Here is a 21,637-nt window from a genome sequence, read left to right as displayed (position 1 = left end):
ATCTAAGATCACCTAGGCCCAGCTTTGCGAGTGTAGTCCCTAAAGGAGGAAAAGTAAATCAGAATCGACCCGAGCTGCTTCAACATATCCCATAACAGTATTCCGCCCACCAGATCTAAGGCGGCACAGAAGTCCACAAAACAACAGAAAAAGCATTCTCGTACCTCTATTGACTTTTTTGCTAGTGCCCACAGACTAAAGCAATAGTCTATTGTCGAGTGGCCTTCTTTAAAGCCCCCTTGTTCTAGTGGGACCTAATTATTTAACTCTACCCATGCTTTCATTTGCCCCAGCAGTAACTTTGCAAAGATTATTTCACCCACATCTGACAAGCTGATTAGGCGGTAATTCTTTGAGTGTGTGGGGTCATCTTTTTTGTGGATTAGCCTTATTGTTGCACCCTTCCAGTTCTCTGGAAAACAACAAGAGTCAAGGATTTTATGAAAGGTGACATAGAAAAAACTTGCCCACCAATCGCTGTTATTTTTTATTATTATTGCTGGAAGGTTGTCTGTGCCTGCTGCTTTAGTTAGCTTAAGATCAGTAATTACATCTTTTATCTTTTGCAGGGAGAAAGATGATCTTAGTGCCCCACCTACCTCAACTTTATTTCCTCATTCTGCTCCCACATCCTTCCCTCCATATGGTTTACACAGATGCTTATTCCAGTCTTCTTCTCCAACTAGACACCTCATATGCCCCGTAGCTTTTCCCTCCTTAACCAATTGCCAGAACCTCCTAATATTGCGGGTTTCTATCACATATAACATTACTTCCCAGTTTGTGTTTATGTATTCCCATTTCCTCTTCCTCAAGATTTTCTTATTTTCTCGCTTAGCCAGGCCTACCTTCTTTTCTATTACCTTGGTACGCTTTTTCCTGAATTCTCTTTCCAATTTCAGCTTCTGGATCCTACACTTTTGAATACCAGGTATTCTTCTTGTCCCTTCTGACTTGGCCCTCAACTTTATTCTTTTCTTTTTCTTTTTACTTTCAGACAATCTACTACTTGTTCAATTGCCCTATTATATCCCATAAATATATCGTTGGTATCCTCCACTACTCTAAGATCCCTATAATTTATCATCAGCTCGTTAAGTACTTTTAGGCTACTCTCTGTAATTTGGGTAGTTAAACGACGCGGATATCCCACCTGCAGTGCCACCACTCTTTCTTTTAGGTCATTTTTCCTTTTCCTGAGTGTTAGCTGTAGGGGCGAGTGGTCACTACCCTTTAGGTGCACAACTTCAAAACCCGCCACTTTGCCAAAGTGCCAGGCATTTACGTCAATAAGGCAAACCTGGTGCTTATCCAAAAAGTCTGCTTTGCTGGGTGGTCTGTATTCATGCGGCCATTAATACAGAACATTCCTAGGAAACCTAAGAATCTAACTAAGGCCCTGTCTTGAGCTGTACCCTCTGTTCTGGGGAAGATAGCTTGCGATATATGTGCAGCTACCATCAACTCCCATACCCTGGCCCTCTACTGGCTTTGGTTCTTCACACAGCCAGGTTTCCTGGAAACACACTATATCATATTTCCCTAACCTTTCTTTAAATACATTTTGTTTTTCGTGTTTCTTGTAACCTCCTAAATTCCAGGAGAAAACCAAATGGCTATGTGAAGAAGCTAATTCCTAATCCGGCTCACTCAGATCCCCTTCACTATAGTCATCAAAGGTGTTTAGAGGGGCTCAAAACGATTCCTCCATATTAGGCCTCTAGGGTCTGCCGCTATTGTTACACTTAGTCTGCCCTTGTTCCCATCTACGCATGTTCTTACATTTTTAAGGCTTACATGACTGGACTGTACTTGGGCAGGAAGCAGCCCTGCATGGCAATTGAGGGCTCTATGATTTATCTCTCCTTTCTCCAATTCCCTCAGTGGGACCAACCTTATGCCCTCCTTCTCTAGTTCTTTCTCTCCCTTCAGTACCAATTGTTTAACACATCTTGAATAAAAAAAAAGGGCCTTTGTCACCTCATTTCCCTCAAAATTTGTCGTGAGTCCTATTTGCTTTATATCTTCTGTCTCAATCTCACATAGACTATGGCATTTGCTCATAATGTCTAATAGGCACGTGTGATTCAAGGGTTTAAGCTTCCTCCCAATCTCTCTTCCCCATGGTTCCAGATATACCCACCTCCCGCTTCCGTTTACACTCTCCAACTTCCTCATCGGCCCAGGTTCCATCAGTGGTGAATTCTCCTGTTGTTCTAATCTTTCCTCCCTCTAGCTTTCCCGCTTGTTACCTTCCCTTTAGTAACACTAGATTCCTTATTTTCCTTATTTCCCTTCATTACGATCCTTTGGAAGCACCTCTTCTCTTTAGGTAACTGAAAATCAACTACTATCCTAAAATCCCGTTGAGATATATTTCCACTTTTAGAGATGACCACTTCTTGCTTCTGTCGTGGGGTTGATATAGACTTCATGTTCTGAACTCTCCTCTCCCTTCTATTCATGGGCCTTTTTTCCTTTTATTATTCATCTGTTTGCTTCTTAGTATTTCAAGGGATGGCATATAAGCCCTTCTCCTCCACCCTTTGCCTCTTTTTATCACCAGCATTTATTGTTTTGAGTTCTATTCTGTAGGGATCATTGTTGGCTTTGTTGCATCTCTTAACCCTCCTTCAGTACTTCCTACTGTTGTACTTGTCTCCTGATCCCTTTTCTCTATCACTGCCCGCACCAGAATTTGGCATACAACTATTTATTTGTCTCAGCTCTTCTGTAATCCCTTGTAATTGGTTTTTGTGCAATTTGCCTAGGCCATTATTTAATGTCAGAACTTCTAAAATAGCCTGTAAGGGTTTCTGCATTAAAAACATAACTTCTAACAAGGATGCTACAGGGATTGCTGTTGTTTCAAAGCCTGAAACAATCTGCTTATCCATAGGAGAGGATATATCCGTCCTATCTATGTCTTTATCTTCCCCTTCAAGCCATCTTTCTTTAACACAGAATAACATAAATGTCTCTCCTGCAGCATAGGGCTGTTGCTTGCTTGTGGGGGAAGGTAGGGCAATGAGGATAACCTTGGCTCTGACTCCAGCAAATGTAACCCTTTGCTCCCTTCCCCCAAGAATAGATCCTCAATCTGTAGAGAAAGAGAGTCACTTCTCGTAAGCCGTTCAGCATTGGTCTGATTTTTTTTTAATACGTTTTTCCTTTCCATAACCCGGGGTACATTAGGAGCCTTTCTAAAGTATTTTCCCACAAATTCTTTAATGGATGCGCCCAATGGCGTTATTGCTGTTCCTTCCCTTCTATTGTTCGGGGCATCCTCATGCTGTGATATCGATGTAAATGACGGAGGCACGTCTCCTCATTCAGGACTAATAACAGTATTTCCCAAAAGACGGCAGCCCCTTGGGATTCCCTTTGTCCTGGCGACCCCTTTCAGGCCCTTCTTTGGGTCACACGTGTCCGCCCTTTACTTGAGGGCATGCTGAGTTCCACTATAAATGGATGAAATCTATTGAGGGGTCTTCCTCTCCAACTTCTCAAGTTCTCAACTTCTAAGCTTTCCTGATTCTAATACTGCTACCGCCACCTGCACACACCGTATGTCTTGACTCCAACCGGCCCCAACTCTTAATGCTCAACGCATAGCAAGGTACAGTGGAGTGCAACACAATTCAATAGCTTTAGTATTCAAGCAATCACTCTGATTTCCGCACAGTTGTGGCCAGTCACACACTGGTGCTCATAATATCAACACACGGATGGCGGGCACAGGCATGGTAGCAGCAAGTCAAGGTGTGCCCATCCACTCTACTTACTCCATTCTAAGGAATACCAGGCACACTCAAATTCAATACAGGTGGCTCAGTGCAGATAGTTTTTCCAAGTCTAGTTTTCCAGGAAGCACCTTTTTCCGAAATTCCAGCCTCACTTGGTACAGCCTGGTATGTTCTTTAAGCTTCCTTAAGGTTTCCTTGAGTTGATTTGAATAAAGGGCAAATCACAGGGTGTAACCTGGTGTAGACAGATTTAATCTGATGCAATCTATCACCATAACTGACTTGAGAGTGCAAAGCATGTAAGCACGTAAGGTACAACCCTGCTGCTCCACTGCTACCTGCTTCTCACAGGAATACACTGCGCCGTGTGCCCTGTGTCCCCTGTGCTCTAAGCACTGTGAATCTTATGTCTGCGGCACCTTCACTCCTCCTCCTACTCTTCCTCCTCCTCCTCCTCCACAGGGCAGCCAGGGGACGCTGTCCGGGAGGGCTGGAGGAGCGGGTATGCGCTGGGTGCTCCTCTGCCCCTCCACTGTGCGTCTGCACGCTGCTGCTTCCCTCCTAAGCATGCGCCAATCCGTGGGTTGGATAAAACGCCTGATTGACAATATGGCATCCCGCAGTAAAAATCGGACAAGGATGTTGACGTTGAAGCTAGACAACCGTCATTTTGAGCGCCCTTTCAGAATAAACATGGAAAGCCTTTTTGGGTTAAATTTGGCTCCGAAAACTGCTAAGGGTCCTTCCAAGGTTGATAATTTGTCACTGAGGAAGCCCTTTAAGGTTGGAGTTCCATTACTTAGGAGCTTGTAGCGGTGAGGCATTTCTGCTACAGGCATCTTATTTAGATACCTTCTCAATGCTGATGTAACTAAAGCATCATGTGCTAGTGCACTGTCATTTACAAACAGCACATTTTCCATTTTCAAACTCAATTCAGACAAGACAGAAGTCCTCATCTTCGGCTCCACCCCTTCTGCATCAGATGACTCCTGGTGGCCTGCCACTCTTGGAACCGCTCCGACTCCCATCGACCACGCACGCAACCAAGGATTCATCTTGGACCCCTCACTATCCATGACCCAGCAAGTCAACGCCATATCCTCCTCCTGCTTCAACACCCTCTGCATGCTCCGAAAGATCTACAAATGGATAACCACCGAAACCAGAAAAACAGTCACCCAAGCCCTCGTAAGCAACAAACTGGACTATGGCAATGCCCTCTGCGCAGGAACCATGGCCAAACTTCAAAAGAGGCTGCAACGCATCCAGAACACCTCCGCACACCTCATCCTGGACATCCCCCGCCACTGCCACATCACAGACCACCTGAAAAACCTGCACTTGCTCCCAGGCAACAAGAGAATAACCTTCAAACTCCTCACCCACGCTCACAAAGAACTGCACAACACTGCACCAGAATACCTCAACAGATGACTCTCCTTCTACAGCCCGACCTGTCATCTCCGCTCCGCCGACCTCGCCCTCGCAACCGTCCCACGCATCTGCAGAACTACAGCCGGCGGCAGATCATTCTCGCACCTCACTGCCAAAACGTGGAACACTCTTCACACCCACCTGCGCCGGACCAAAGACCTCCTTACCTTCAGGAAACTTCTCAAGACCTGGCTGTTCGAGCAGTAGCAACACCATTTCCCACTCCCCTGCTCCCCCCTCCCTGCCTCAGCGCCTTGAGAACCTCACGGGTGAGTAGTACGCTTTACAAATTCCTGATTGATTGATTGATTGAAATGGCCACTAAATTTGCACAGGCATACAGTTTTACTGCTAAAACTACATTGCACACAAATGATAATGTGTGGAAATCGGATTTCATGAATATATATAATCTGTGGATTACCAAGCGTTTTGATTTGTTTCGATCCTATTAATCTTTGTTTCCATCACACTTCAAAAATTATAAAGCAAATGTGCTTCATCTTTGCTTTCCTAACTGCTGAATGTTTACAGTTAATTTACAAGTGTTTACATTTTGTTGTGCTACAAAAAAAATCCTAAAACCTTTCCTTTCACACTTCCTGTACCCCAGAAAAATTGTCACATAATTCACTTCGCTTTTCTTTCTCTGACTGCAAAGTTAGAAGAGATTTTAAACTCCAATCGCTATGTTAAAATAATAAGCAGCAATTCATCAGAAGACATTTGACGTGTGTCTTTGAAGAGCAGAAACTGGGACAAGAGAAAAACAGAATTTAAAGGCATCTTCATTTAATGCTTGGACTTTGGCGACACACCACAAATTGTTCCGTGACCAACAGTTTGGAAAACACTGCACTAGGCTCATCCAATATTAGACAGCTAACAGAGAATAGTTAAATCCAGAAATGGTTTATCAAACTTTCCCTCATATACGGTTCTTTGCTAGAATGCACTTTTGCATACAATACTAACTATGAGGTATCAGAAGGAACGTGCATCCCAGGTGATTAATTTGGACATTTCTTTATAGAGCTAAATTAAAGCATCCCATCAGTGGCAACAAAGCCCAGCAGGTTCTTCCCTGTGTCCTAGTCTCTGTCCACCATCAATTGCTGGACAGTGATGTCAGAATCCTTTACACCACAAAGTCTCAGTGATAAAATATGAATATGGAACACTGATCACAAACCCCAGCAAAGTCACCAGAAAAATATGTCCTGGAAATGCATTAACCTCAACAAAAAGTACACATTAAAAACACTTTAAAAAAACCTCTTTACATTGGAAAGAGACTGAAAAGAGAATGAGAGAAAAAGAATACGAACGGAAAGACAATAATATATCTTGCTTGAAAAAACGAATCAAAAGAAAGACAGACATTAAAATGTTGAATGCAGTTAAAAACTCTGCATAAGACTACTTTCTAAACATTATTAGGTATGAAACAGTCCACAGGGCAGTGTTCGGGACCTACAGTTATAGAGCAAGAAAAAAAAGACCTGGCAGTCACTGTGTGCATTCTAGGATAGTAGGACTTTGAGGTCCGGATCACAAAACATTTTTGACTGGGCTCATTTCATGTCATTGGTGGTATGGTAAGGCATTGCTGGTTCTAAATAACGTTGCCCTCATAATATGAAAAGAGAACTCTGGATGTGGTAATGTGTGACAAGAACAGTTGGGCATATTTTTAGTGTGGCATCTTCTTGTGGTAGTGATGCATTATGTTTTTTTGTGTTGCTGCGTTTTTGTGCATTATTGCAATGTGATTTTGTTGTGCTATATTGTGGTGGTTGTGTCGTGTTCTGATTTGACTGTTTTCTTGTGATGTGACCATCTATTTTTTTATTGTGTTATGTTACTTTGTGGATTCTATTCTGTGGTGTTCTGTTGTTTACTTTAGATATGTCAACACATGCTGCCACATTTCCTGCCAAAAACATCACATACTTGAAAGATACTGTGAAAATCAACCATTTGCCACTATCTAAGGTAGAGAACTGTTAAGATGCCACTCACCCCAAAACTGTGGCAGAGACTGAGGGCCTATTTAGAGTTTGGCAGATGGGATACTCTGTCAAAATGTGATGAATATCCCATATGCTGTATTACAAATGCCATATGCTATTATCCGTAATATTGTGGACGGAGCAACCAGCACTTTTGTGACCGAATATCCATGTCCTCCAAACAAGGCCCAGAGCCTTAACTCAGCTCTCCCAGTGCTCACTTTACATATTTCACCCCTCAGGTAATTCATTCTCCTGTGCAAGCACTATTTCCCAGATTGTTATATAATTATTTGGAGACAATTAACAGCAGCTTAAAATACATATTAACAACATATACAGAATACAGATTCTCCTGGTTGCCCTGTACTTTGTATACCATCAAGCTTGAAATCAGTGACACAGGAGCATGGGGACAGTGATATGCACTATCCACCATTCCATGCATCTGGAAAACCACTGCCGGAGGAAGATCTTTCACCTACCTCTCAGCCAAGAGCTGGAACAACCTACTCAAGCACCTCAAAGCCCATCATTCACCATCTTCAGGAAGAACCTCAAGACATGGCTCTTCGAATGAGGCACAGACCCTCCACCAGTGGCTTAAGACCCTCACGGGTGAGTAGCTGCGCTTTATAAAAACTGATTGATGAATTGATTGATATGCCATATTGGGAACAATGAAATGTGAACATCGCAACAACAAGATGAAATCACAAGAAAAAAGCACCAGACACACTGGAACAATGAAATGCAAGTATGGTAATCATGTAACTCAAGCGTGGGAACACTGAATTGTGAGCACTGGAAAAGTGATACACAGGCTTGGTACACTAGTAAGCAAGCAGATCAAAATTATGGAGGACAATGACACATAAGCAAAGTAACAATAGCACATACACACAGGAGCAATGGCACAGGGGAATGAAAATGATGACAGAGTCACAAGAACAATGTCACAGGAGCAGAGAAACAATGACACCATACATGGGGAGAAAGACACAGAGGAAGAGCTAAACAAAAGCACAAGGGTGTGATTAAAATGATGCAGGGCTATGGGGCCAGTGTCAGGGTAGGATAGGAATAATTACTTAAAGACAATGACATAGGGGCATGGGAACAATGACACAGGAGTATGAGAACCTACCATTGAGGCATTGTAATTGTATTGTAATTGTAATTGTATTTATATAGCGCTTACTACCCCTGACCAGGCATCAAAGCGGTTTTCGGCGAGTAGCACACTACTCCAGAACCCATAATGATTCGTAGTGGATTAGTATAGGGGAATATGAGTACAGTATTAGTATGAGTAAATTTAAGCAGAGGCTATGTGAGTTTGTTAACTGGATTGAATAGTGTAATGGAGGGATAAAGGAGGGTCGATTCCATAAGTGTTATTTGGGAGTTTATAGTAGTAGGATGAGATTTGGGATTGGTGTTGGAGAGATGGAGGAGGGAAGAGTGTGTAGAAAGGGGTTAGGGAGATCATAGTAGCAGACAGGGTTTTGGATGAGTCAAAGGTGATCTAAATGAGGGAGAATTTAGTAGGGTTGTTTGGGAGATCATAGTAGTACATTGAGATTTGGGGTGAGCCTGGAGCAGTAGAGGAGGGAAGAGCTTAGGTGGGGTTATTTTGGAGATGGGTAGAATAGGTTTGGGATGAGCCAGAGAGTCGGGATGGAGGATAGCTTGATTGAGGTATAGGGTGAAGGGGAGACAGAGTAAAGCTTACAAGAGAGTACATTTTTTTTACATGTAAATACATGGTAAGGGAATATGGTGTAAGGAATATAATAATGGATATAATATTTTGAGATTTAAAGTTGTATTGTATAAACACAGACTTTTAAGATTTGCAATATTTGAAGTTAATTTAATTGTGTACTTTTCTAACATTGTTTTATCTTTCCTCAATATTTCAATAGTGAAACCGATTAATAGTTAAGATTAAATGTGCTCATTGTGATAGATAAAATGAAAACAGAGATTCATAGGTATCTAAATCTAACAACTGATCTAGGAACTATGCAATGACCTATGGACATGTTAAGCATAGAATAATAAACACATATATGTATATACACACACATACAAGCAATATACACATATCATGCTGCCGAACGTCATTATGCACCTAATGTCAAGAATATCAGTGTCAAAGTCTAGCACTTCACTCAAGGTTTGCTGGACTTCTTATCAGAATGTAAAGTTGGAGTTGTTAACGCAGAAGTTATTAATGAGTTTATTAATGAATATTAATGTATTCTCAGTGTTGAATTTGAGTATAAAATGTAATAACATAGAGAAAAATTATGCACGCATTTGATGTTCACGAAGTGTACTTATTAATGGCTTATTAGTATGAGGTGTTGAGCTTATTTTTGATTAATGTAGTAATATGTCATATTAAGGATTTTGTATTGTGTATGAGCTTTATTAATTGTAGGTCTTAACTTAGTGAGGTCTTTGCTTAGTTGCACAGCTTCATGTCAAGCTGCATTTCTTAGGCGTGTTATAAAATGGATGCTTAGAGAGTTAAATTGTGATTTTCCACTGTAATGACCATGTGCTCGTAGCTGAAGTTAGTTCTCATGAGAAACTGCTTGCTAGAAGATTCTGTACTTGCTAGTGAAACAATGTTTAATTTAATGTGTGTAAGACTGACATTCCCAGGAGAAGACAAAGGATGCACTGACTGGAGTATAAGCTGCAACAATATTGATACCTGACAAGCCGAATGATGAGAGCGGGACAAGCGGAACCAATCGTTGACATGTGAACCATGTAGTAGTAAAATTATAGATTTGGGGATTTAGTTTCATTGGACTAAGTGTGAACATGCAATTCTCTGACCAATGAGGGTGTGGGAAGTAGTTTTAGGAAATTTGACTTAGCCAGACTGCACGGAGAGAAGATAGACCATTAGCTCTATTCTCTCGAACTGTCCAAGAGATAGGCCATTCTCCCTTTTCTTCTTGAGAGTTTAGCTCTATTCTGAACTGCATGAAGAGACTTTGCTTATTCTGAACTTTGATGCTGAATCCTGATGTCTTTCTAACTGAACTGATGTCCTATTGACAAAGACTGTCACAGCTTGCTGAACCTATTGAGGACAGGTATACAATGACATTACTGATTGCTATGTCTATTTGCTTTTGTTTCTAGGTACCAACCGCTATTTTGACAGAGCCATAGTTAGATGTTTTCCAGATTAGTGTGACTAAATTGTTTTGCATGAAGCCCAAACATGCAATGCTAATTTGATGTTAGTTGGGGTCCTCACAGATGAAGGTCGCTACATGTAATAACAGCTGATGTCTTTTCTTTGCTGAATCTAAATGTATGTTATATCGTTTGTGCAGTTATTCTTCCTATTAATTTGTACTGTAACCTTAGAATGTGTAGTAGCCCAAGCTTTGATTAGATTGCGATTCTTTCGGCATTTGGGACGGCCAGTATTGTTTTTGTATGTTTATCATTTGATTTTAAGACTAAGCTATGTGACATTAGCATTGTTAATAAATAACATTCTAACTTTTACATAAAGGTGTGGTTATTCTTGGCCGAGAGGCCATGGTGTGTGAAAATTACTGACTCCTATTGATTATTGATGTTATTGATTGTTGTTGTTATTGATTTTGTATAGGTACGGGATATATGGTGGAATAAAGCGCAAAGCGAGTCAAAAGGTCCATCAACCTATTCGCGTCTCCCTTGTAAGTTTACAGAGACTTGTGCTATCCTTGCTCAAACAGAATAAGGAACAGCAGGAGCTGATCAGTATAATATTTTTGGCCTTTGACGGCATGGGAACAATAACACTGAAGCATGAGAACAATGACTCGGGAGCATGGGAACAATGACACAGGAGCATAGGAACAATGGCATGAGAAGAATGACAGAAGAGCATAGGAACAATGTCACTGGTGCATGGAAACAATGATAAAGGAATAAGAAAATAATGTATTTGACCAGAGGACCTCATTGTGCCCTCGTATGAAACCATCTCCAAAAACTCACCAGACTGAATCTGTCCTTCTGTGGCCCGCAGCTGTTCAGTAGTTTATTTTTCACGTTGATCGTCATAATGTCACCAGTGGTGGTACCACAGTAGAAAAGTTTGTCATCCTCCGAGACCTAGAGTACAAAAGTTTGCTATACTATTAGTACACCACCATTCTATGTGCAACTTATAGGTACTATAGGATGAGAAGGAAAAGGTCCTGGAGCTCTGTGACCTCACTGGTCTAATGGCATTGATGTACCATGTAAGACAAATGTTACTGAACGCTACAGATGTTGTGCTATGCCTGGAACAACTGTGCCTGCATGCACTGGAGCGTATGTAAAACGAGGTGGAAAAACTGACTGATAAGGAACATCTTGTTTCTATGCTAGCAGTTTTAGACAATAACGGTGAAAGTAAGAGAGGTGCATCTGAATTATGTTGCATTTGTAGAGTGTATGCAGGTTATAGAGGACTAGTGTGAAATAGTTCTTCATGTTTAAGGTCACCTCATTACTGACAAATAGTGAGCACTGCTTCGAAAACAGCACACGATCCAGGAGCTAAAAACAGAGGTGCATATTTACCAACCCCTTGCTCTGCGGTTGCATCATTTTTTGTGATGCAACAGTGGCGCAAACCTTGAAATCGTACCTTTGAGGCCACGCAAAGCCACCTTGTGTGGCTTTGAATGGCCTCATAGATATGGAGTAAGGCAAGGCAGCACAGATCGTTTTGTTGCCTTACTCTATGTTAAGGAGGTGTGGGAGTGTCCACACAACACCCATGGATTTTAACTCAACCCAATACAAGGTTTTGTAAAATTGGGGATGTGCCAAAACCTTACGCCTCCCCAGGGGAGGCATAACAAGGAGAAATATCTATTTCTTCTTATTATTCCCCCTTTCTATGTGTGCTGCATTGTGCAGCACACACAGAAACAGGAAAAAGCCTTCCAGGATTGTATTTGTGCAGGAAGGTTCGCCTTCCTGCACAAAACCAATCCTGCATGCAACACAGATACCCTTGCACCACTGTGGGCCAGTGCAGGGGGAAAGGACAGTAATGCACAGTATGCTATACATATGGTGCATTAATGTCCTTTCCTTTTGATGCAGGGCAGTACAGCAAGGTGACTTCCTGTGCTGCCCTGTGCCAAAAGCCCATAAATATGGGCCAGTGTTTCTTTCATTATAAATGTTCATTAACAGGGTATCTCCTCCTTGGGCATTGGGGTACTACATGCTGCCAACTGAGGTGCTGAAATTTAAGATCTGAGGATCACCAGTATGTTCCTATAGACCCCCCTGCTTTTTTGTCTGAAGAGCCAGGTCGGAGAGTGGACTACTTACTGCAATACAAGTGACAATTCTCTTCAGCTGGCCCGTCTGGCACTCTGTAGGCCACATTTTCCTGTTTGGCAAATCCAGCTCCCAGACGCGCAGAGTGCCGCTGCAGAAACAAGGAGAAAGGAGCATTAGGACCACACCAACCTCTGATACGTCTAATAAGATGTTTTTGCTGTAGGTGCCTCAAAGTATCAAGCAGTGTAGGCCAACAATACATACAGAAGGAGGTGCAAACATGAACATGAAAACCAATCTTTCATAGCCAGTAGTCGTGAATGAGGGATGGAAATGTGGAAAGTTTCTCTTAGGCAGTGGTGGCTGGTGATCTTTGAAAGAAGCTGAATTTAATTTCCTGCTCCAAATAAGTCTAATTGAGCATACCCAACTTTCTCTGGGGAGGAGCTCGGGGTGGTGTGGGGGGGTTGCAATTGGGATTCAGGCCAGGGTAGTTCTATGGCAAGAAATGATTGAACAAATTGGGCTAAATAGTACATTTTACACCACACATGTTTAATATAAATGTGCTAAAGAGTAAAGGTTCTCAAGGAGAACTCATGGGATCAGCCAGTAATTTAATGGAAGGTCATGAATGCCGGAAGCTCTCCAGGACTGAAAGAGCATCACCAGTCACTGAAACCTTTAGGTAAATGGTGCAAACATGGTGCAATTTTACAGAACAACTTAAGACGTGTCTAAAAAGCAATGGTGATACAAACGGTCCAGCAAATACTATTTCAGTGTCCCTCATTTTTCACTTTACTTTTCCCTCCCACTCCTCTGAAAACGATTATTAAGCATATGTTATGGTTAACAAAATCATTGAAAGGGGCGGGAGGGAAAAATAAAACACAAGAAACATTTTACAGGTACAGCATACATTTTAAACATACTAATTCTTCACTCCTTATCCCTACTTCTCATCCCTATTTCTCATCCTTCATCCATACTTCTAATCCCTGCTTCTTATTCATCATCCATCATCCCTACTTCTCATCATGATACATCATCTTTACTTCATCACTCCTACTTCTCATCCCTGCATCTCATCCCTGCTTCTCATCCACCATCCATCACCCCTACGTCTCATCCATCATCCATACTTCTCTTCCATCATCCCTACTTCTCATCCTTCATGCCTACTTCTCATCCCTACTTTTCATCCATCATCCCTACTTCTCTTCCATCATCCGAACATTCTACTTCTCTTCCATCATCGCTACTTAACATCCCTCACCCCTGCTTCTTATCCCTACTTCTCATCCATCATTGTCATCCGTCATTCCTACTTCGTATCCATCATACAGCATCCCTATTTCCCATCAGTAATTTTTATGCATCATCCATAATTCATGTCTATGTCTCATCCCTACTTCTCGAGTCATTCATTATCCCTACTTCTCAACCATCTTCCATACTTCTCATACCTCATCCATCATTCCTACTCCGCATTCCTCATCCCCCAGTCACACACACACATTTTCAGTTTTGTGAAACACACCTTCACAACGATTGGTTGGCAACAGTCAATCAGAGTTAAGAGAGAGAGCTGCATTCTATTTCACTGAAAAACAGCCTTCTCATTGCATGAGCTGCATGAAGAGGGAGGAGAGGAAATACAACTGTGTTTGCTTCCAGTGAACTCAAGGCTGCACAGCATTTCATGATATTTAAGTAAGTACTTTTGACAGGCCTCTGCAGAAAGCTCTGCTGGTTTGGAAAGACAAAGAGCCCTTGCTTGGGCCATAAATCAGCTGTTGGAGCAAGGGTTATACAGTTCATGGAAAACCTTTTTGGTTACAGTTTCATTTGTAGGAACGAAAATATTAAAAATCAACACTGGAGACAGTGCAAACCAATACATCAGAAACCTTTTCTGGTTTCATTTTTATTTGTAACAAATAAAATGTTTAAGTGTGAGGTTGCCTGAAGCTTTGAGAGCTGTTTTTTTTCTTTTCTTGCCGTTTGCAGATCGTAGGCCCGGTTGAGCATCAGTTGTGTAGAAAACCAGGAACAGCAAGGTCTGAATAAAGTGATAGTTCAAAGTAAAGACAGATTCAATGGAAATAAAAGCTAGCATGCCTTTTAAAATGTTCCATTTACAAACCCTTAATGTCAGCAGCATGCACGGTCCGCTAACATCTTTTATTTACTCATAAATAACCTATATTTATTTTTTTCTTACTGTATTTAAAGTAAACATTGGAGTCATGGAGATTGTTAGCCAGCTAGGGAAACTCACTTACATGTTTTCCTTTTTCATGCTAACACACTGCATCCAAACGGTGTTTTGATTTCTTCATCCTTAATTGCCACATAGTGTTTTTCTTTTTAAGTACAATACGTGGAAAGACTATTTGTAATGACATGCATCAAATTGTTAGTAGGCTTCAAATATACAAAGTATAGCTGTTCTATTAAACCTCATGTCACCAGATTTTGATATTTCCCTGCTAATTTTAACGTTTTGTGCTAGCCAGTTGCATGGATATTTTTAGCTGCCTGTCTATGGTTTTGTTTAAATCTGAGTTCAACATAACAGAAAGATTTGGTTGACTATTTTTTTTTTTTGTTTAATTTGTGGGATTGCAACAATGGTTGAGCAAACAATATTTACATTTGTTGGAGTTAAGTGGTGTCTGAGGTATTTTATAAATGTTCTGTATTGAAATATTGCTAGCAACACTTCACAATTTGTAGGCAGCATATTTGAATGCTGCAATTAAAATAATTCCATCTCACATCTGTTTGCATTATCTTGACAATACTGCCAACAAAATAAAATACCTTACAGTCAAAAGTTGTTTACATGATTATATCCAGTGATTATTGTCTCTTAGTCAACCAAGGACAATGCACCCCAGTAGTGCACTGAATAACCACCAGTTACTTTATTACTGTGAATACCACTCATCATCAGTGAACCCCAATGCTGCAGTGCAGCACATCCGATTATTTCTCTACTGTGACCCACACACTGCCTTGCCAATTCAACTTGTTCATGATGTATATCATCTGTTACTATTCTAGTACTGGGTCTAAGGACAACAATCTTGCTCCTTTATTGACAAAATAAAGAGCCCCTTGAATTAGGCATAATGCTCTTAACAAAAACTATCTGGTTTTCTCCTATAGGACTAACAATTAGATTTGAAGAGGAAGAGTGTAATTATTATAGACAGGAATATACAGCAGTTTTGGATGACAATAATAATCTGAGGCCCATACAATCCAGACCCAAGACACACTACACATGCACTCACTGAGCTCCGTTTAGGTAGTCCTTACAGCAATCGCCAAATATATTATCATAATCTTGGATATTGGTTTGATAATATGCAGTAGTCCTCAACTATATCAACAAACACAATTGTTCTAGACAGAAATAAAATGTTCTTTCTCTGACAGCACAACCTAGACAGATCTTTAAACTGTGGTAGGCACACCAGGGCCCCCGAGACATCTAGGTCCTGATATAAGTTGATTGCAATAGTATCAGTGGGTGTGCCTGGTGTTTCTGTACAATTATTTTCAGGGTCCAAGAACACTGAACCTGATACTACCAGCCCAAAAAAAAAAAAAAAAACATTGATTAGAGGTTGGGCTGCAAGAAAAGCCTGGCCCCATCCATGGCCACTACCTGACCTCTTTGTCATGCACTCAGGAACTTGTAAGACTCCCCCTGCTGGAACACATTCTCCCTTTCCCTCTACCACTCTTCACATCTGCCTCTATGCACTCCCCACCTGAACCTCCTTCCACTCCACCTGATCCTCCTTCCACTCTCATTTACCAACTGCCAACAGAAAATTGTAAAAGTGGGTGTTAATCCCCAAACAAATAAAGCAAAAAAAGTCAGCAATATTTGGATGTTCGTCTAATTCAAAATTGAAATGGAAAATAGTACACACACCTGTCTCCAGAGGCTAGACTGCAATGACCTAACATGTGGGTAGTGACTGTTACACACCAGGCTTTGCTGCCTACACTCACTTCTCCAATTTCCTGCTAGTCAGTGTCTAATTACAGAAACATCACCCACTCATGCCATGTCCATGTCTGATTTACCACTCTGGGAAATAAGGTCTCACCTGCAGACCACCATTGGAAACACATAACACGTAACAACCCATCCTCTCCCCCATGCTGAAAGTATCTGCCTAGCGAGCATGAAGCTACAATGAGGTAGCCCATCTGATATCACAGCAACTAACCTTGCCTTATTTTTGTCTGACCAGAGTTTTATCCTATATTGTTTCGTCAAGGGAAGATCCCTTGCTGTAATCATTTTAAAACAATACTCTGTTTGTCACCGACCCTTTCATTGTTGACTTGTCTTTTCATCTAAGTATCCATTTATTGGCAAACCTGCTCACTCTTTCTTTCAGCCATTCAAAAAAGGGCCTAGAAAAGGAATGAACAAAGAATCTTCTAATATTACTTTGAAGCACTGGAGCCTTTTCAAAAATGCCATTATAGCTTTTGCCAAGTTAACTTTAAGAAGGTGATTAGGATGAAGACAATCTTGGAGCTAGGAAGTCAACATAGACATACATAGCATCCTGTTTAGGTTTTCTAGAAAAAACTGTCTGGGAAGACAGACACACGTGAGGAACTATAGGTGGGTCTGTCACCGACATGGTGCGGTGGCAGGTGACACCGCTTGAACCCCGTCGTCCTAGATAACATCCTACACTGACTAGGAAAAGGTCTTTGACAAAAAGGTTGAAAAAGGCCTGTCAAAAAAAGACTGAGGTTAGCTCGATTCTGGATCTGTGCTAACCGGCATGGAAGGAAAAGAACTGACAAACGCATGCCTGGGTGGTGCCTTTATAGGCGACTGAGATGTCACGAATGGCTCCAACGACGGCATGCGGATCCGAACGGCGCCACCTGATGGCACGCTCAAGGGTATTGCTCAGCAAAAGGTCCGGATTCCAAGCTGACGCCGGGGAATTCTAAGGTAAGGAATCTGCAGCTAGAAGTCTCTATCAGATACATCACATAAAAGTGTTCTGTATGATGGCTCTCAACTTTGTGTTGGGCATATCTGAAAAACAGTCTGAGGATTAGATATTTATCAAGTTGTCTGACGATGACTGAGTAGTTGCAGAAGAAAAACTTGTCTCTCTGTTATCTATGATCACATGAGGACAAATCTTGCTGAAAAATAATAGAATTTTCAATCTCTACCGGAGCCTATTTTCTGGGTAGCATATAGGAATGAAGAATACAAAAACAAGAATGAAGGCTGACAACAGCAATAATACAGAAAGTACAAATATTGCTATCAGCAACAATATTGTCATGTAGCATGTCTTTGCCTTCAAACGCTGTGGGACTGGAGCAAGAATAACAGTTGCAGCCCATCCTTCAGGGCAGAGAGGCCACACCCCAAACCTTTTGCCCCTCATGAAGAGTGCCTGTCAAGCTGAGCAAAGGTCAGCCTGACAGACACTCTTCATTTTCAGATCAGGCAGCCAGGAGCGAGACATGCGCGATTTGCGCAGACTCCTGGCTGCCTGAGCTGAACTCTGCTGGGCTGAAGGAAGAGGTCACAGCTCTTATGGGCGTGACCTCTTCAGCTCAGCAAAGGTGCCTCAAGGACCTTCCCCTCGGTGACGAGGGAAGCGTCACCCATTGGCTCCGACCTGTGTGCTTCAGGTTTAAGCCCTGAAGCGTCCAGGGTGAGTGTCAATCAGTGACACCTCATCACAGAGTGGGGTGGGGTCAGCGGTTTCACTGACCCCATCCCACTCTGTGACGAAGTTCGGAGGGCTGCCTTCCCAACCCCCTTGGGACCTCTGAGAGAGAGATCTGAAGGTAAGTGTGTGTGTGTGTGGGGGGGGGTTAATGAATGTTTGGTGCATGCATGTGTGTTTGAATATTTGATGAGTGTTGTGAATGGATGTGCGTGTGTGCACGTGTGTGAATGAATGAGTGTGAGTGTGAGTGTGCTTCCCGCCTGCCTCCCTCCCTCCTAAAATTACCGGCCGCCAACGAAGAATAATAATTTATCCTAGTAATACTATATGGGAGCTTGGCTGTATTTGGATATTTAAAACAAGCTGAAATTTGTTTATGTATACATTTTTATAATGTGTTTATTTTAACTTCTACATTTTGAATAATTATGCATTTGGTTTCTGGAAAGTCAAGTCTGAGACTCAAGAAAAAGGCTGGAAAGGCAACGGAGCTGAAACATGGCTCAGGAATAGGTGACAGATTAAACATTCTACGTCTATGCCATTAGATGTGAGGGACAGAAAGTGTGACAGGAGACTCTACATTTCCAGTCCAGAAAGTTGCAACCACTGGATACTTCCATACAATTAATTTAATTAACATACCTGACTGAATGGCACAAAGCTATGTAGTAGCCCTGCTGTAGAAGGAAACTATTCAAAGCAAATCACCAGACAAAATAATCTCACCAAGCTCCAGACCTTCACATGGAATCATTGATTTCTTTTAGTAAGATACTGTGTATGAGGTTATTTGCCCGACAATTACAGAGCATGTGCTGGATCCAGTACATAAAACAGTATTAGATTGGGTGTCACAGGAGTAACACACCTAGGTTGTAACTTTTCCCTTCCATTCACCTTGGAAGGTATATTTATGTGAAGATTATAAAACACTGTATGCACAGGTGTTAAACTCCAATACAGAGCCCAGTATCCAGGTTTCTCTTTATTACACCCTGCTTCACCTGCTTGGAGGCCGCCTTTTTAAGGGGAATTTATTTAAGAGCTACTGATGAAGTAGCACCAGGATCTTGAAGGGAGTTATGCTCATCCTCAGCAGTCAGGGATGATAATGAAACCCTACAATACTTTTGAGAGAATTAAGCAAAAGCTGCTCAGTCCTGTGGCAGATTTGGCCTACAATGAATGGGAGAGTGGGATTCCCAATTCAATAATGTAACAAATAAGTGATAAGTGCTCTATGAGGCAGGCTTTACAGTTTTGTAACTGAGTGCATTCTCTTCCTTGAGAAAGTAATCAGAACATGCCCCTCTGTGTCTCAAACTATCACAACACTTATAATTTCTATTTCCTAAGGAAGCTGCAACTCTGTATATTGGCAGCTTGGTAATAAAAAAGCTTCACAGCAAGCTCAAGGGACCCTGGCAGCAAGAGGAAGGATACACATAGCAGGCTCTAGGTCCCATAGGTTGCAAACCCATGAAGATTATCTAAAGCACCATTGAGTTTCAATTAACACATCACCCACTTCAGAATCACTCTAGCTCCCAAATACCCTCTGTTGCTAAAACAATCAATTTCCCACCAACCTGGTGTCTAGATAAACACTGCATAATACAGACGTGTTCACTGGCTTCTATGTAGTCACAGAAAGAAATTGGGAAAAACTTTGGTAAATATTTACTTTCCAGCTGTCATGAACATTTCGTCACTGGTGTTGGAGTAGATCACAGTTTTGGCATGGCCAACATTCAGAGCTGAAGCAGGACTTCCACAGATTGCCTCTCGCTTTGCTACATTCCATATCACCACACTGCAAGAGAAGGAGAAATTTAATATAAAGGTAAAAACATATCCTGATTCTGCACAACCTGATTAAAAAGAGCCAATATGAAACACAATGCCACATCAGCAAACTTGTATTCTTATTAGAGAAGGGTTTTTAAGTAAATAAAAGGGAATGAATGACTACTTACTGGAAACTTTGGTTCGACAGCATTGCCATTTTTCAAAAATTGCATGCTTGAATATTCCCCATCATAATGCTAGGCATCCTTGGTAGTCAGGGTTAACATGGCAAAGTCAGTACACTCAAGTAACAATGGAAGCAGTCTTGTACTATATAGTCAATTCACCTCGTTGTCTAATTCTGGTCAATCAGGTTAATGGAACTCAAAGCCCCAACTCAACACAGAGACCAAGCTGCTCAGATTTTCACAGTAAAGCAAATGCAACAAAGCAGAAAAAAACTGCTTTGATCCTGGGGAGGTTGGTGAGCACATTTGAATCTGTGAAAGATGCTAATGCTGGAGAGCTACGGTACAAGTAACCATTTCTTCGCCAACCATAGATTTTTCATAGATTCAAGTATGTGAATGGTTACTATGGCAGTTCAATAATTGTACAGTGGTGATTCTCAACTTAATTGAACTGATTGCATAGTAGTGCTTCACCACTTCCATTTCTGAAGTCTTCTGGATGTCAAGGCAGTAATACTTTGAAAAGATATGTGCTGAGGACTAAGTTGCTACTTTACAGATGTCACTGATATGCACTCCAGCAAAGAGCACGTATGTAGCTGCCATGCTTGAACGAGCTAGTACATTATTTGTAAAGTCTTTGCCTGCTCTCCTATGGCAAAAAAACAATGCAAAGGAAAATCCAACAGTCAATGCACTGATTCGAAAATGAACCTTTCTTAGTATTGCTGTCTGACACAAACAGTTTATTTGGCTTCCTGAATGTCTTTGCCCTGTCTACATAGAATTTCACACAACATTTCACTTCCAGTGAATGAAGAGCCCTCTCAGCCTGAGTTTTTGGCTGTGGAAAGAAAGTTGGAAGAGAGATTTTATGATTGTGTGGGCACAAAGTTAAAAGATTCAGATTGTGATGTATTGCCCAAATGAAAATTCTCTTCCATTTTAAGGACTACATCTTGGTCCAGATTCTAGATCTGTAGAAGCCAGGCAGTTAGGTGGAGTGACTGTGGATTGTGGTGTAAAACCTGCCTGTGATCTTTGGTAAGTAGATATGGGTTCACTTTAAGTCAAATGGAAGGTGGTAGGGGGCATGGGTGGAACCAGTGCCCCTAGGCAGTGCATGGGGATTGGGTGCACTCAAGCATAAAATCAAGTATTCCTCCTGTCTCAGGCTGTGCTGCTCACACTGCAAAGCAGATGCTTACAGCCACAGCCTGTCTTTTTTGGAGTTGGGGTATCTTTTCTGAATTGAAAGTATATGCAGGGCACCAGGTTGGCTACACCAAAAAGGGGCAGCATGTTTCTTCTGTGTTTTTGTCACAGAGACCGTTTGTTACTTAATGTTCATGAGTTACAATGTAATTAATATGGCACAGTGAGCTATGAACGACCATCAA

The 21,637-nt window shown here is 41.6% G+C and overlaps 1 protein-coding gene across 1 annotated transcript in view; it reads right to left on the bottom strand.

The window, feature by feature from the left end:
- CFAP52 (cilia and flagella associated protein 52) overlaps positions 1-21,637 on the bottom strand; it is a 76,709-nt gene that overhangs the window by 30,023 nt on the left and 25,049 nt on the right. Inside the window, exons 4-6 of the mRNA XM_069200324.1 lie at positions 19,943-20,071; positions 12,557-12,656; positions 11,219-11,335 (exon numbers count right to left, since the gene is read on the bottom strand). Coding sequence (XP_069056425.1) covers positions 11,219-11,335; positions 12,557-12,656; positions 19,943-20,071 — 346 coding nt within the window. The remainder of the gene's footprint in view (positions 1-11,218; positions 11,336-12,556; positions 12,657-19,942; positions 20,072-21,637) is intronic.

The sequence above is a fragment of the Pleurodeles waltl genome, chromosome 7 (genome assembly GCF_031143425.1).
Source record: "Pleurodeles waltl isolate 20211129_DDA chromosome 7, aPleWal1.hap1.20221129, whole genome shotgun sequence".
Taxonomy (NCBI): Eukaryota; Metazoa; Chordata; class Amphibia; order Caudata; family Salamandridae; genus Pleurodeles; species Pleurodeles waltl.
Note: the sequence above shows the minus strand (reverse complement) of the source record. Positions and strands in the feature narration are given on the sequence as shown.